Below are 17,013 nucleotides of genomic sequence, written 5' to 3'. Positions count from 1 at the left end.
GTGGTCTTCTACAACCAGATATCCTCAGCAAGTATGGATTGATTTTTTTGGCCGCTTGGGTGCCACAACTGGGGGAGTAAACACAACACTGTCATCTCATTAACTTATAGTATATAGATCATAGGCATACTAGCAAACAGGTGCTTATTTAAACATCGAGTAAACACAGCTAAATTAGAGCATGTGTTTGCCTCCAAATGCATGTGTCTGGGATGCACGCGCAGTGTCATGGGGACTGATGTGTGTGTTGGATGCAGGTAACGGTGAACAGGGGAAGCCTTTCCCTCTGACAGAAATTGACCAGGTCGACCAGGCCTACAGGGAGAATGGCTTCAACATTTACGTCAGCAACCGGATCTCCCTCAATCGCTCCCTCCCTGACATCCGCCATCCAAGGTGAGTCCTCTGTGTGTTCATGTGTTTCATTCAACTGTATTTGCTATACACCGTCAAAATTGAATGCATTGGCTTGCTAGAGAAATTTTACCCTCTCAGTTGAAGTTTTGTCGGTTCATTTTAATCTCATTTCATATTGGGTCTTGAGAAATTCAGAAAACAAGTAGACAACATTTTATTTTAGAGATGAAGAGCACACTGCCCTCATTGCTGGAACATTCACATGTTCACACATGATGTTGTTGGCAACTCTTGCTCACAAGTCTTTTAGGTAGAGTCCAAATCAAGTCTCCAGTCACTCGTGGTTATAATGAGTATTGTATCACCTGCTGCGTTCAATCCAGGCTGCTGATAAAACTGAATAGCTATAAGGAATTCTGTAACTGTAACCTGTTTTTCACTTACAGAGCACAACCATGTAATGTGCAGTGCAGTTAATGACAGCTTATAAACTACTGTATGTCAACACACCCGCAGACTCTCAAACCCAGTGTAACGTTAACTAAATAAAACTGTGATGTTACATGATCAACAATAAACCTTTAACCTGTTTGCAGCCGACGTTAATAATTAACGTGATGGCAGCCAGCGGGACATAAATTATTACGTTAAACGACCACCACAAGTTTGGCAGCAAACAAATGCTCATTCATCTTTTCAGAATGAACGGCAGTCGGAGTTAACCTTTCATAGGTCGTAGCCAAAGCAAGAAGCAAGCTAACGTTAGATTTTTAGACTATTTTAGACTATTTTGCATTTAGCGCTTCTGTGTTTGGGTCTTGTTGTATGAAGTTTTAAAGCCAAAGTTTATGATAAATGGCTCAGCAGCTACCAGTGTTTTTTTGTCCTCTCTCACATGTGGCCACGCGGAGCTGATAGCTACTACGTGTTACATTGGCAGGTTGTAGGTAATGGAGGGAGGGGAATAACAGTAAGTTCATCAGAAGTTTCCTAAAAATAAACATTGTTCACGAGTCCCGCACCTCAAGTCCGAGTCGAGTCTGAAGTCTTTTGAGTCTCAAGTTGAGTCTGAAGTCACTGTGTGTGCGGCTTAAGTGCGACTCGAGTCCGAGTCTCAAACTCGAGTTCCCATCTCTGGACAAAGGCAAAAACCACCTCAAGCGAGGGTAAAAAGTTTTTTCAAATTTAGCTGTTTCAATCAATCTTTTCTAATGCAATACTTCAAAATGTGCGTAAAAAACCATTGATGGAAACACGGCTACTGTGACTTCATTAAGTAAAATGTTTAAATTTATTTAACGCCCTGAAATCCAACTCTGAATTCGTCTTCATGGGAACAGCTTGTCATGGAGAGAATGTTTGGTGCGAAATCTTTTTCAAAAGTTTTAGTTTCTCTCAAAGAAAGAAATCAGCTATCCAGACTCCTGTGACCTGTCATCCCTTTCAGCCTTTAATCACAGCTTTTCTTTTGCCTGGCAAGAACTGTCCTCTGACACTTGACCTTCACTTCTCTTTCATGTGGAAAGCAGCCGTGAATGTTTCCTCTTTGCCAGTTTCCCCAGGAGGACTGATTCTTTTTATCAGTGTTTATAAAAGCAGGACTTCCTTGATCTTACACATTTCTTGCCTATGCTAATAGGTACTCAGGAATAAATGCAACATCTTAAAGCATTCAACCATAGCTCTGATCCGTCTGACCCATATTGGCATTTTCTGATCTGGTCCCTGTGCTGGTTGGACAACATCTTTTATCAGGGTCTTCCAAAACGCATATGACCAAGTAATGAATATGTAAGTGTTGAGTGTGTACATGACAACTGCTATCATCTAATCTATTATAAGAGTCTTGCTTTATGTTGAGGGCTAGGGTAGCCCCACATGGCTGCCAGACACTTCATTCTCCTGTCACCAATCAGATGAACACACCTGCTCTCCCCACCAACCAGTGGCTCCCCCCTACTGACTTCCTTCACCCGGTCTGCCCTGTAGGCAGTGTCTGCTTCTTGGTGATTGTCATGTTGTCTGTGGCTAAAAGGCAGCCAGTCCCAGACCTGTGACCGACACATTCGATTTCTACACGCAGGCTAAATTTAATTGAAGCACATACACTTCTATCACACACGCACAGACACTCACACCTCCACCCCTTGTGGAATTAAACAGGGTCTGTTAAGAGTCACCAGCCAGCCGGCTGTCGATCACTCCGCCTGCCTGTCTCCCAGTGTTCATATTTGAATGAATAACACGCAGGCTGATGTTGAACACAGACACCGATCGACTGACACAGTTTACTACTCTCTCTCTCTCTCGAAACATAACTCTCTTCCAATGATAAGCCCTTCTGCAAAGTTCCATCCACTTGCTGTGATGATAATGTACAAGGTGATCGCTGTAAAACGTCATTGGAGCACGTGTTGGCCGCTGATAACAGCTGTATGTGCTACTAAACTGAGCTCCATTTAGCAGCAGGGGGGATGAAATATTAAAAGCTGTATTTGACCAAATCCTCCCAAGAAAAATGTCAGGTCATATAATTTGTCACCATAAGATCTCATACCACTGTCATGAATGAATATTACTAAGATCAAATGAAAAAAATTATTCATGCTTTTATATCTTCACGCCAAGACTATTGTAATGCCTTATTTACCTGCTTTAATGCTTGAGCTTTAGCTCAGCTTCAGGCTTTGCAGAACTCTCCAGCCAGGCTTCGGATTAAGATCAGACCCACTTGTCATTTCACGTCAGTTCTAGCACCTCGGTTCTGCAATAGTTAGTATTTGGTCCACTGACGGTGTCTCAGATTTTAAATGCGGTCACAAGCATTGCATCATTACAGGAACTCATAAGTATCATAAGGCAATATATATTTTTTGATCGTTTTTGATCTGTTTGGCAATTGTTCTGAGTTGCTATTTTTCCTCTCTCTCTGAGATGTCTAAATACAATTTTCACTGTAACAGAAAATGATAGAAAATGGATTAAATAGGGGTTTCAGTGTAGATTGCACATGGATTTCAGTGAGCTGAGCAGAACTCTTCCAGACTGCTCAAACACATCCATTTGAGCACTTAATCCATATGTCACCTCAGTGACCCAAGATCTGCTGTGGAGGCGATTGTGTAACCATAAGAAAGGTTGCTGGATAAGATGCTTTCTTCTTTTCTCAATAAGGTGGATTGAGAAAGACTCTGGCCGTGTTTTTTTTGGACAGATTTTGTTTGGGAACCTCAGATTGCGTCTTTGCTTTTTGCAGGCAGTTGGGATGAGGGTGAGTACCTACAAGCCATGGTTCTCTGCAGGAAAATAGTGGATTGCTCCCTCTGAGTTAATTGAAGGAGTATGTCAGCATCTTGTTCATCTTGTTGTGGTGAAGAGGCAGCTGAGCTGGAAGGCAAAGTTTTCGATTTACCAGTCCATCTCGGTTCCAACACTCACCTATGGTAATGAGCTGTGGGTAGTGACTGAAAAAATTTGGTCCTGAATACAAGACAAGGAATGCCTTTTCTCCATAGGGGCTGGGCTCAGCATTAGAGATGGGGTGAGGTGCTTGGATATATAGGGAGCTCAGAGTAGAGCCGCTGCTCCTTCGGGTCGAAAGGAGCCAGTTCAGCTGGTTCGTGTATCTGATGAGGATGCCTCCTGGGCTTCTTCCTTTGGAGGTTTTCCAGTCCAGGGAGGAGACCCAGAATCTCACTGGAGGGATTACATATCTCATCTGGCCTGGGAAGGCCTTGGGATCCCCCAGGAGGAGCTGGAAAGTGTTACTTGAGAGAAAGATGTCTTGCTGCCACCTTTACCCGACCCCAGGTTTAGCAGAATATATGGATGTTGGACTTGTGAAATGTCCACCATACAAGTATTAAGTGCAATATTTCTGTATTTGTTTTTGCCTGGGTGTAGCTGTAAACAGAAGCTATATGCAGAGAAGCTGCCCAACACCAGCATCATCATCCCCTTCCATAACGAGGGCTGGTCGTCGCTGCTGAGGACTGTTCACAGCGTGCTCAACCGATCTCCTCCACAGCTCATAGCAGAGGTCATCCTGGTCGACGACTTCAGCGACAAAGGTACAGAGCACACATACTCGTTACTAAACAGAACACACACCTCCACAGATATGTGCAAACAAGTGTGACATTAAAATTATAAATTGTTTAATAGTGGTTGGAAGAGTTACAACAAATTTAGTTTGATTCCATGGTAGAATTTACTACATTTGTTTTCAGAGCTTTTGCTCAAATATATTTATTTGTGTATTTTGGTGGTATTTTTCTTAGTTTTCCTACCCCGAAAATGTATGGCAGATAAAATGCAAATAAATGCAAATATCAAATGTTGGCACACTGTACAGCAATATGGTAACATTTTGATATTTGATACTTCTGTTCACATTGCTGTATACTTTTCTCATTTTCAATGCATTAAATGTGATAATGGTGTGTGTTATAAATTCACCACCAGATGCGAAAATCTTAAAACACCATGAGGCAGATAAATACATTGATGGAAGGTTGTACCTTACTCTAAACCGAGTGGACCTGAGTCATCTAGCCTTCATATGGGCACTGACTTCTTTTCTAGCAAGTATTTTCTGGGAATGGAGGAACTCGTGTGCATTCCTGGCAGTGCTGACAGGTTAATATGTTCTCCATCCATCAGGGGGCTCAGAGTAAAAATTTCAAGGGATCGCAAATACGAATTTTACTGCCAACAGTAAAATAAAGTTACTGATCAGCATCAAACACACAAGGACTACTTTACCAGGGGCGCCAAATTCTGGCTTTCAAAACTCTTTTGAAGTAGGAACTCCTGAACTCCTTGTCCAGGAGGGTTTTTACAAATTCTCAGTCTGTCTCTAACCTCCTCACCCTCAGATTCACAAAGACAAGCTAAATTGTGCAAGTTCTGTTTCTGAGATATTAGCATGGGAAACATCCACAAAGAACAGACTAAACCCAGCTGCTGGGGGAAAAAAAGACTACTATTGGGATTATTGGGAATTTGTTAGATGCTAACTTGACACACTGTCTCTCTGCCACAGAAAGCTTGTAACAAAACTATATAAGTTACACGTTATAAAGATGAAAATAAAATAAGTAAATGGAAAGTTAAATCAAGGGCAACTGGACTTGATTGAAAGTAAGAGCTCAGTTGCCCTTGATTTAACCCTTCTTGGATATGGCCTGGGTGACTGAGAATCTTCACAGCCAACCTCAATGTGTATTTCTTTCCTCATTTATTCAAAAACATTCTTTTAGAAAATATTGGCAATATTAGATGGGCGGAAAGGTGGTCCAGTGGATATCGCTGTGGTCTCAGCCTTTCTGTGTGGAGTTTGCATGTTCTTCCCGTGTCTGCGTGGGTTCTCTCTGGGTGCTCCAGCTTCCTCCCACCCTCCAAAGACATGCAGGCTAGGTTGATGTGGTGACCCTAAATTGTCCATAGATGTAAAAGTGAGTGTGACTGGTTGTTTGTCTATGTCTGGCCCTGCGATGGACTGGCGACCTGTCCAGAGTGTACCCTGCCTTTTGCCTGACGCCAGCTGGGATTGGCTCCAGCCCCCCACGACCCTGTACGCAGGATAAGCTGTTGACGATGGATGGATGGATGGATGGATGGCAATGTTAGCAGGACCCTAACCCCACTCTTTTACCTGAAAAGAGTCGAGATGTCTGTAACACACAGATGCTATGTAGTTGGTTTAGCAGGATGTCTTTTGGTAGCAATGGAGTGCAGTGATTGGTCATTTAATGATAACTCTTATGAAACAAAAATGACTTTCTTCTGCAATTTGTGCATCTCTGGCTCCTCAGCAGCTCTCTGTAGCAAACATCTCCTTTCCATTATTGCATAGCTTTGTGTATTGGTCGTGTGTGTGTGTGTGTGTGTGTGTGTTTATGCACACCTGTCTGTGTGTTGTTTTCTCTTTCACTCTCCCTTCACCAGTCCTCTTAAGAAAGTGTTTAATTGCTTGTTAATTAGTGCTCCCTGTCACGGTCCCTCGTTGAAAGATGTGTTTACCTCTCGTATCCACGGTAATGAGGTGTTCCGCTGCCTCAGACTCATTTAGAGGTTAACACCCATCTGAGCTAAGAGACCAAACCTTCCCACTGCTGCTGCAGTGAAAAAATGGAGAAGGTCTTGCTATAATCGTCTAGATAGTAAAACTACAAGACACTTACTTAATCTTATTTCAAATATGTACATGTTGGGTTTGTAAAGCTTCTGAGATTACAAACCTTGTCACACAATTGTTAAAATAATCACTATTAGTCTTATGATTTGATTAGGCATTGTAATTGTAATTCACATTACAAAATCATAAATATATCATTATCTTGTCATAAATGTAATGTAAATGTATAAATGTTATTCATTTCAAATTGATTCAACTTCAGATCACTAGTTTGATGTTGATGTCACCTGATAAGTGATTAAGTGCAAGAGGCTGCAAGGGCTGAAAATGTTAGGAATGGGACAGCACTTTATCACGTTACCTTGATGACGCTGAAACCTGTTGCACACTATTGTGGGTTTGGGAGTTTTTATTTCATGTTTTTTACTTTCTTTGCAGCCAATGCACTTAAGGGACAGATTGCCGGATTTATATGTATCTTTACACGGCTCTTGCCCTACAGAGTGGACAACAGGTAATTGTCAGTAATTATCGATATTTAACAATAATCAAAAGGTAAACTTTTACATTAGGATTCAGACAAAGAAAGTAGAAAACTTTCTTTTCCTACATCATCCTTTCCCCTATACCCTGTCACATTCCTGTGAGTGGGAAGAACAACTCAGTTGTGTGAAAATAGCCTGGAACCTGTGATGGGTCTGGGTCTGGGTCCTCTGTCGTCAGGATGGATGGGAGACATTACACAGCTGCAGGGAAGGGATTTAACCTCAGCAGGCCGTCTGCTCTAACACTCCCTCTGACTGCCACTGTCCTTTGATAAGAAATGAGTCGGGCTGTAATTAAGGCTTAAGAGACACGAGGACAAAGTGAACATCAATCGGTTTCTGGTCTCCGGTTGAGTAGCTGATGTTGCAGTGTCGGAGAGCAAATAATCCCGGACGTTGTCTCTGCAGAGTACCACAAATCAATGCTCAGCATTGAACCCTTACGCAATAAATTAGGGAGCAAGTGCATTATAGAGGAGGAGAGAAAAAGTGATTAATTATAGAGTGGTTCAGACTTACAGTGTGGTGCTTAATTTCTGGTTCACACATTAATTTACCAAGCTGAGAAATAATTTCCTGCAAGAATGTAAAAAAAGGTGGTAGATGAGTTATGTGTTCTGGAGCATAAAGAGTCTGTCAGTGTATTTACTGTGCCATCGGGGTGTGTGTGTGTGTGTGTGTGTGTGTGTGTGTGTGTGTGTGTGTGTGTGTGTGTGTGTGAGATTAGTTTCTTTCTGATGTGCAGTTGGCACCTTGCAGGGCAGCCTCTGCCATCAGTCTATGAATGTGTGTGAATGTTACATGTAGTGTAAAGCGCTTTGAGTAGTTGGAAGAGAATAAAGTTGCTGTACATGTACAGTCTATTCACCATTACCATATTTGCATTTGTGTGTCTTGTTGTAGCAGTTGCCTACTCTTTATTTCCCCCTGCTTTCAAAGTTTATTTTTCAGAGTTAAATGAGTGTTGGCCTCCGGGTGGGAACACCTAAAAACAAACAAAAGTGATCAATACACTTAACCTATCTAAGCACAAATAAATTAATAAATCCACACAACCCAAATCACGGTACCTAAGCTCCCATCTTAAAACATTAGTTTACTTTACTTTTATAGAAGAGTGTTTTAAAATAACTGTTGTATTTCTGTTATTGTGTGGTCAGTACACTCTACCTGGCAAACTGCCTAATTAGCCGCTTTTAAAATATATATGTTCTAAAGGATGAAATTAGTCGTTTCTGTTCACATTACCACCACAGTTCAGCACTGATCCTAAAATGTTAGTAATCACACAAAATTAAAAACTTGATGCTAAGTAAAATGTGTTAAAAATGAATCTCCAGAATCTAGGTATTCCTGCATTCATTTCATTCTAGCTGTTGTTGTTGTAGCCTAACATGGCTAGCTAATTTAACAAGTGATGAAACCTAAGCAACCATAAGCATTACATGAATACATGCATACATTTATAAACACACCCTTACTCAACCTTTCAGTGTTGTTGTAGGGTGCTGTATGGAGACATCCTCTTTACCCAGAGTTGAAATAAAGGATCTTTATTCTTAAGCAGCTCGTGATGTAATTCTCATTCATAAAACATAATCAGTCTGTATGAGTCATTAACGTCCCAGCCCACCCTGACAAAAGGTACTTCTCCATTCATAACACACACACACACACAGACGGTAAGACTCCCCTCCCAGTCAGTTCTGCTGACACTGAGTTACCTCTCTGTGCTTTAGTGCATCTACAGAGCCTACAGTCATATCCCTTGTTATATTTAAAACACTTCATTATGCAACATAACTGCTGCTAACAGTTATCCTGAAGCAAATTAACTCATGATGAGGCAATTTTTTTTTGCCTTCAAGGTGAGAAAAATGACACATGTTGTAATTATAGAAATGACCTCCACTTTTATTAATGTGGTTGTTAAAGGATCCCTCCAGTGTTGGTGAAAGTTAGCAATATTTTCCATCTCTCTCTCTCTCTCTCTCTCTCTCTCTCTCTCTCTCTCTCTCTCTCTCTCTCTCTCTCTCTCTCTCTCTCTCTCTCTCTCTCTCATCAACCTGCTGTGGGTGTTTGAAGCTGTTTAGACATACAGTGCATGTGTGAAAAAGGGTTGGCCCCCTTCCAGATTTCTTATTTTTTTGCATGTTTGTCACACTGAAATGTTTCAGATCATCAAACAAATTGAAATATTAGACAAAGATAACACAAGTAAACACAAAATGCAGTTTATAAATTGAGGTTTTTATTGTTAAGGGAAAAATTGTTTTTGCACCCCCCTGTTAAAACTTAAGTCAACTGTGATACATCACATCTTTGGAAAGCTCATTTGAATTTCTCTAGCCACACCCAGGCCAATCAATAAATTCCTTAAATAGGACCTGCCTGACAAAGTAAAATAGACCAAAAGATCCTCAAAAGCTAGATATCATGCTGCGATCCAAAGAAATTCACGCGAACAATTGAGATTTATCAATCTGGAAAAGGTTATGAAGCCATTTCTAAAGCTTTGGAACCACAGTGAGAGCAATTATCCACAAATGGCGAAAACACGGAACAGTGGTGAACCTTCCCAGCAGCGGCCGGCCGACCACAATTACAAAATTAAGAGCACAGCGACGACTCATCTAAGAGGTCACAAAAAAATCCACAACATCCAAAGAACTGCAGGCTTCACTTTAGTCTAGCTGGCCATTCGCAGTGGGTTTGATTCAGGCCTTTTGGTTGTAACAGGTCTGACCCCCCCTTCTCATTGCATGTGCACACATTTCTCACTTTTTCTGTCCGTCCTGTTTTATTGACCTGGCTAACAGTAATATGATTATGTAAAGTTCACCATCACCAGGTAAATCCTTTAATTATTTTCTCTACAATACATAAGCCTACATTAAAAACAGTTTTTTAATATATTCCTGCCTGGCAAAATTGCTTCAGTTGCACTTCAGGTTTAGCTGCCGTCTGTTTCACAGCAAGCTGCAGATGACAAATGTTATTTTTCAGGTCGCAGTGATGTTGGAGAGGTATCATAGCAACAAGAGCCCTAGAGGTGTGGTGGGAGAACTGGCTGTGGGAGTAACCTCTTGTCTTTTCATTCATCACACTACCCATCTATCTATTCACACCTGTGGCTCTTTTTCCTTTGTTTTTTCATTTATTTTTTATTTTTTATATGAAAAAAGTTCACTTTCAGAGTTTTTCCATAGAAGGTGGTTAGTAGCGTAGAGTTATGACATGAATGGGTGCAAACAGTTGAGTTGTGCTGTCATGGTGCAAGTGTTTAATCACAACACCGCACAGCAAGGTTCAGTTGTTTGACGTGTTGGAGGTATGCTAGTCTATTTCTGTTTGTACTATTCCTCCCTGCAGTATTTAATGTAACCTGCCTGACCAAATAGCTCAGAATATGTTCAGATGTGGTTGACTAGAGGTGTTTTTATTTAAGAATAGCAACATTAATGAAGCTCTGCTAACTTGCTGCCCTGCTACCAAGCAGCTCTCCTATTAGTTATGTATTGTGTTCAGTTTGGGTTGAGATTACCATGTACTGGGGTCCATAAATGATCCACTCTTTTGGTTTGTACTGTATAACTTTCGTCTTGTGACACTGACATGTAATCTAATGACCTCAACACTTAACAGAATAAAAAGGAGTCATTCGGTATATAGCTCTGTTGTTGGTGTTTAGCTTAGCTTTTTCACCAGGTTTACACTTCCCTCCATGCAGTTGTTTAGTTGAGGTGATGGGCGAAGCTGGCGAGAATGTAAAATTAATTACTAGATGACAGTGTCAAATTCATCAAGCAGTGTGTATAGACAATAATGGTTCCATGAAACTGGTTTCCATGAAACTATTCACTGCTGTTAAATAAGTGGAAAATCATGAGGCAGCATCTTCATTGTCTTTTTATTCTCAATTTTCACCCTTTGGCAGATTGCTGTATGTCCTCTCCCTCCTTCATGCCATGGCCCTTCAGCGTTGTAAGAGATTAAATAATAAACCCGCTCAGTCCTTCACTTCCCCGTCTCCTTTCCTGCAGGCTTTTACACTTTCTCTCCGTATTTCTGTAGTTATAGGTTTCACTATGGGATCAGTTCACCATGTCTGAGGAGTTTGACCGCCACCATGTTGCCTCTGTGTGTTAGCCCTATATTAACCCTTACCCTAACCTTAACCCTAATATCATTACATTATAAACAAAGGTACTGAGTCAGGATTATTGTCATATTATATTTTGTCAACAACGCCTAACTTTACTAACTAATAAAGCAACCATAACAATTATAACAATATAGTGATTCTCATAGCTTCCCCTCTGCTGTGTAGAGATGGTCACACTGGGTAAATGGTTGCTTGTGTGTCTGGCAGCTTAGCATTGGTGAGTGTGTGCAGTGAAACTGGTGGAGCCCAACTCATTTCACGGATTTATGGCCAGACGGGGCAAGAGAAGTAGCTATAACTTGTCACATACAGAAACAGAAAATAACAGAAAGCCTCTTCCATCTCCTCATCAGGGAAGAGAAAATAGTGCATGGGAGGCGAGGAGAGGGAACACTGTATATACAATTGTGCGTTACAGGATGTGCCTCCTCGAGTGTCATATGTTCCATCATGTCAGCTTTTCCTGGGATCAGATCAACAAAGCTCCTTAATCTGACACTCACAGATCCACCAGCATCAGTTCAGTCGCTGCAGGGACTCAGTAGTCATTCTGTCAATCCTCACCTCTGTTCCCAGTTCACCTTGGATTCACAGCAGTTCCAGTGGATTTCAATTGGGGCCCATTTTCAAGGGGAAAAGTACCAAAACATCCATATAAACTTCAACTCAAACTACTCCTTTGGTATGTTCAGTGAGTTCCAAATGCTCATCACTTTGCTATTTAGCTATAATGCAGTTAGATGTTTGTATTTGTAGTTTGAGTATAGGTAAAAAAAAGTTTATCATGATAGTGATGAGCTGTGTACAGTATATAGTCATCTTTTGGAGAAAACATGAGTATTTGGAACATATTGCATAAAAAAATAAGAACAGAGAGGTGGTTTTGCTGCAGAGTTGTTGTTTTTTTTTTTTACAGTGAAACTGGGTTGCTGTTCGGTTTCATTGTAACTGCTGTGAACACTGCTGCAGTCCTCCACAAAGGAAACATGATGCCACCAGGATTCAGTTTTTGATCAGCATGACGAAGAAATGTTCATACTGAAAGTAATAGCAAACCTTTCACTGTCAAAACAGAATGTTCATACTGAATGACTCAAAGCAATCACTGTTAACATTTTGTCTTCTTTCAATATCCTTTCCTAATTTGTTCTGAATTGTCACTAACTGTGCAAGACTAACACAAATTAAGAATAAATTAAAGCACATTTGTAGGGACCAGTATATGTTAGAGAATTGTCAGAGCTAACGCCATACTTACAAATTATAAATACTATATTTAAGCATACAGTAGCTATAAAAAACCTGCATGAACTGAACATTGGAGTTCAGCTTTACAATCCTGACACTGACACACAAAATGCTAATTATTTACACGTATTACATGTATTCAGAAACACGCTGAACAAGGATAAGACAAGAACAGACAGGACAAATCCTGAATATTTAGTCTTAAAGGTTCAGTTTAATATTTAGGAGGATCTATTGACAGAAATGCAATATAATATCTATAACTGTGTCTTCAGTGATGTATAAAAGACCTTACATAATGAACTATTGTGTTTTTATTACCTTAGAATGAGCCAATTTTATCAATATACACATGGAAGTTGCCATGTTGCGCTGCCATATTTCTACTGTAGCCCAGACAGACAAACTGCTCTACAGGGCGCGTTTCGTCACTACGTTGAATACGTCCGTGCGAAGAAGAACCACCATATTATCACATCCAGGATTTTGGTAGCACATGAACACTCACTTTGTGACTTAAGCTTATTAATGAAATCACAATGACAATAAACATTGTGTATAACCATAACTGCGGAAACGTTGTACACAACCACACCTTGACATCTGAGAGCCAACCAGTATGAGCAGTTTGGGGTTTTGTTCAGGAGCCTGACTCACTTTTTCTCTCAGCGGTACTTGAATACATTTCACTGATTCGCTGTTTCCTTGTCTTTACGCTTGCATATTTTATAGACAATATTAAGGAATCATACTGGTGTCTTTTGCAAGTGATTTAGAAAGTCTGCTGTAGGCTATTCTGTGATTATAGCTGACAGTAATCTGTGGTGCGTTTACATGCAGTTGGAACCTCCAGCTTCCATAAAGCGTTTGTTCCATGTTATGTTTCTCATGCCTGAATGTTCAGATCAGTTTGTCTTATTTATTCAAATGTTGTTTGTACACTATGTTTAGTACAAACATATTTATTTAGTTGGGTTTTTACACTGCCGGCCATGTCCATCACCTTTACTTTCTTTCTTATGTGCTTTGTTTATTTCTTTGTTAGAATTACAATTACATAGTATCAGAATAATGCCAATCAGAAAATAGCTCAGTCAGAATAAAAATCTCTCATGTGTAAACCCCTATTAACTGGTCTGATTACTTTTTATTAGTATTAGAGTATATTTTGTTTCTATCTATATTTTATTTTAGTTGATTGCCGTATCAACCTAAATTCATTCAGATTAAGGCATTACAATTTTTAGGTCAAAGTGTTTCAATCACTGTGGAGCAATTACTTTCTGTCCATGACTTATTTGACAGGTACAGTAAGAATTCAATTAGAGAGTAAGAGGAAAAAAAGATTCTTCTTAATTCACATGTAGCCTATGTGCAACTTAAGAACAAATGCATACAAGTGTTTTTTGTATGTCCAATGTTCCCTTGGAAGACACATTATTATCAATTATCAATATAATTCACTTCAATGGGGCTTTATTGGCATGGGAAACAGACGTTTACATTGCCAAAGCAAGTCTGAAATAAAAACAACATTCTCTGCCAATGTCCCTCTTTATAACTACCAAGTTAAAACAAACTTTGAATGGGGATCTACATATCTCATTCATATAATATTGGCAACCACTTTTGCTAAACAAATTTTTACAAACTAAATTAACTTTTTTTCCCCAGGAGATTTTGAATCACAGAGTGCTGAGGGTTCTCTCACTTTCTTACTGCAGCAGTAATATATTCAGTTGCTTCAGTTGAAAGCACTGCAGGAAAACCAAGTTCCTCTTTGCCCATGGTGGGGTGTTAGGTTTAGGTGAAAACCCTCATTAATGCTTACACACTGCTGTGACTTTATTCCATTATTTTATTCAGCTCTAGTGTAAATACTTTTGTTGCATTTGTCAATAACATTGATTTTAATTCAGAATAAAAAAGACTTGTGTCATGTAATTACAGCCAGTAGCAGAGCCTGTATTTACTCAGTGGGACCACACTGCACTATCAGCTACTCTGTGATGGAAACCTGCCATTGGCAGATTGATCGTCCAATTACTTTCCTACTTTCTGCTCCCGATGGGATCAGCTGAACAAATGGCTGCAATACTTCATTTCAAATAAAGGGTGGCCTTACTTTGCTCTTACGCAGAATGACTTTTGATTTATTTCCTGGCAGATGTAGAAGTGTTTTGGTGGTCAGACAGCACGGCTCCCAGCAGACATCATCACAGCCTCTAAACTGGAGCCACCACAGAGCTGACCACAAGAGGTCTACTGCTAATTGTGCAAAAATATGTCATTGTGTGCTAAAGTATTGTAACCTATGCCAGTGGTGGTGCACAGTGCTGCCAACCACAGAAACTTTGATTGAAGCCACAGACATGTTTGCACCTGCTCTTATCTGCTCTTATGGTGAGAATAAAGTAGTGAAAACAGCCATTTTCAAAATGAAAGTCAAACAATGCTACTCTCTGTGTGTCAGAATGGCCATGAAATCAAGAGAACAGTAACTGTTGATGTTTACTGCCATGCTGTTATTTTTATACCACACTGTGAACGCAACATAAGAGAACAATGAAACCAATGGAGTTTGAGTGCTGAGATGTCTTTGTGTCATATTTCTGCCATGTTTTAGACAATTTTTCTTGTGAGTGTCTGTATTTATACTTGTTTTAAGATGTTTCAAAATCTGGTTTCTTGTGTTATTTCCACGAGACTTTGATTTGATTAAAGAAAGCTAATAGAGTGCCTAAAATGTAAAAGGGTCATCCTCTGGGGACGGCCATTACATTTTGACATTTTGTATTTTGTTTTATTATGTTTTGGCTTCATGGTGGTCCCAGAGAAAATGTTATAAAACTAAAACCATTAGAATGCATCCTCTAGAGACTAAGAATATCTACTGCTGCTTGTGATTAGCAGATGAAAGGCAGGTGTCATCCCTGTTGACCATGAATATTCACAGCAAATCTCATAGCAAGTTAATTTCTTTTAATGGGAGTTTGTCTCCCATTAAGGTGGAGGAACCGCGGCTATTGGCTCGTGGTCTCAACATTTGTTAATGAGTTCTTGTGATCATCATTCACTCTCACATATAACTCGATGTGCCGTTTCAAATTGGTTGCCACTATGACAGACGTTTTTTTTCGTTCACCAGAAACAAAAGCACGTTTAGAGAGCTTGTTCTTGCACAATACTGCTGACAGACCTACTCAACAACTGACATCACCATCCTTTAGCTATGCCCATTTGCAGGCAAAGACTGGTGCATCTGCTACTGGCCTGCGTAGAAATAAACATACTTACTGTAAACACTGTAAGTTTCTAATCTGTACTTAATGGACTGATTTAATTTCAGGACACTTTTATTAATGATTTAGTTACTCTCGCTGCTTGAGAAAGCTGCTGTCAGCAGTGTAGAGTTACTTTGAACAGTCTTATCAACACCAGCAGCCTAACCATCTGCATGATGGAGAGGTGGAGAGAGGAAGCGGAGTTGATGAGGAGATAGGAGACAAAGTTCTGCATGTTTATTCATTCATGTCAGTGTGTGTGTGTGTGTGTGTGTGTGTGTGAGTGTGTGACTGAGGGTGTATGGAGATAATGAGGTAATGGCGCTCAGTGAAGTGTGACGGAGAGACGAGGGAGAGAGCGATATGAGGAGGGAGGTTGAGACGGAGATAGACGACAGAGGACAAAAGGAGCTAATTAAGTGTTGCCATTTAGAGATGTTGAGCCATCAGTGGGAGCTGATCGATTCAAACGTCTTTCTGAAGAGCAGAAAACCAGAGGAGTCCCGTTTACTGTGAGGACAAAATAAAAATTGCTTTGCTAATGTATGCATTGGCCTCTGCATTAAGCTATAACCTACAAAATGTAGTCTGCAACTTCATTTAAAAGCCACTTAACAAATTCACCTGTCTCTGATCCAGTCTTTAGTGTATTTTAACTGCATATTGTAACAGGAACAAGGAAGTGAATTTAAGCAACACATTTATATTTTCCAATTTTCTCTTTTAAGTGAACTGTGATTTTATCTGTCCACTATGAAAAAAATCATTAGAAAAATGTTGCAGAACATTTTAAAAGCTATTTGATGAGATGATCTGACCCCGTTTCGGGGTAAAGGAGTGTGGTAAATCAGCACTGGTGCAGACTAGCTGTCAAATTATTTATGCTAACTTCCTACTTCCTTGTTTGATACAACTCTTGATATGGTGAGTTTTTTGAGTGTTTTTGAAAGAGCGCCCTCAGCTGGGCCAGTTTTCTTCAAGTCCTGTCGCACACTTATATTATTTTTACTCTTCAAATAGGCAAATAGAATAGAATACATGTTTACTGGAAATCCGGAGCTGGTCAATCTGTGTAATAAATTTATATTTAAACATCTCAAGTTCTTCCTTTTATGGACCTTATTGTGACCTTATTGTATATCCGCCTTGAATTTAGAAAAGAGCAAAGCGCTGCGTTTTTTTTAAGGTTGCTAGGCAACCAACAAATCAGCTGTCCTGTCAGTCTATTCAAAGATTACAGCGCCAGCGATCTGTAATCTTTGGCTTGCAGCTAAG

The 17,013-nt window shown here is 40.0% G+C and overlaps 1 protein-coding gene across 6 annotated transcripts in view; it reads left to right on the top strand.

Moving 5' to 3' along the window:
- The window catches only part of LOC123962925 (polypeptide N-acetylgalactosaminyltransferase 10), a 369,356-nt gene that overhangs the window by 17,411 nt on the left and 334,932 nt on the right, over positions 1-17,013 (top strand). For all 6 annotated transcript variants that reach the window (XR_006823100.1, XR_006823101.1, XR_006823102.1 and 3 more), the window contains 2 exons: positions 258-396; positions 4,261-4,427. Coding sequence is in view for 1 of the 6 variants with exons in the window: in XM_046039428.1 (XP_045895384.1) it covers positions 258-396; positions 4,261-4,427 (306 nt within the window). In the remaining 5 variants the exon portion in view is untranslated. The remainder of the gene's footprint in view (positions 1-257; positions 397-4,260; positions 4,428-17,013) is intronic.

Source organism: Micropterus dolomieu, linkage group LG23, assembly GCF_021292245.1.
Source record: "Micropterus dolomieu isolate WLL.071019.BEF.003 ecotype Adirondacks linkage group LG23, ASM2129224v1, whole genome shotgun sequence".
NCBI lineage: Eukaryota > Metazoa > Chordata > Actinopteri > Centrarchiformes > Centrarchidae > Micropterus > Micropterus dolomieu.
The sequence above is the reverse complement of the archived record's forward strand: the minus strand, read 5'-3'. Positions and strand labels throughout refer to the sequence as shown.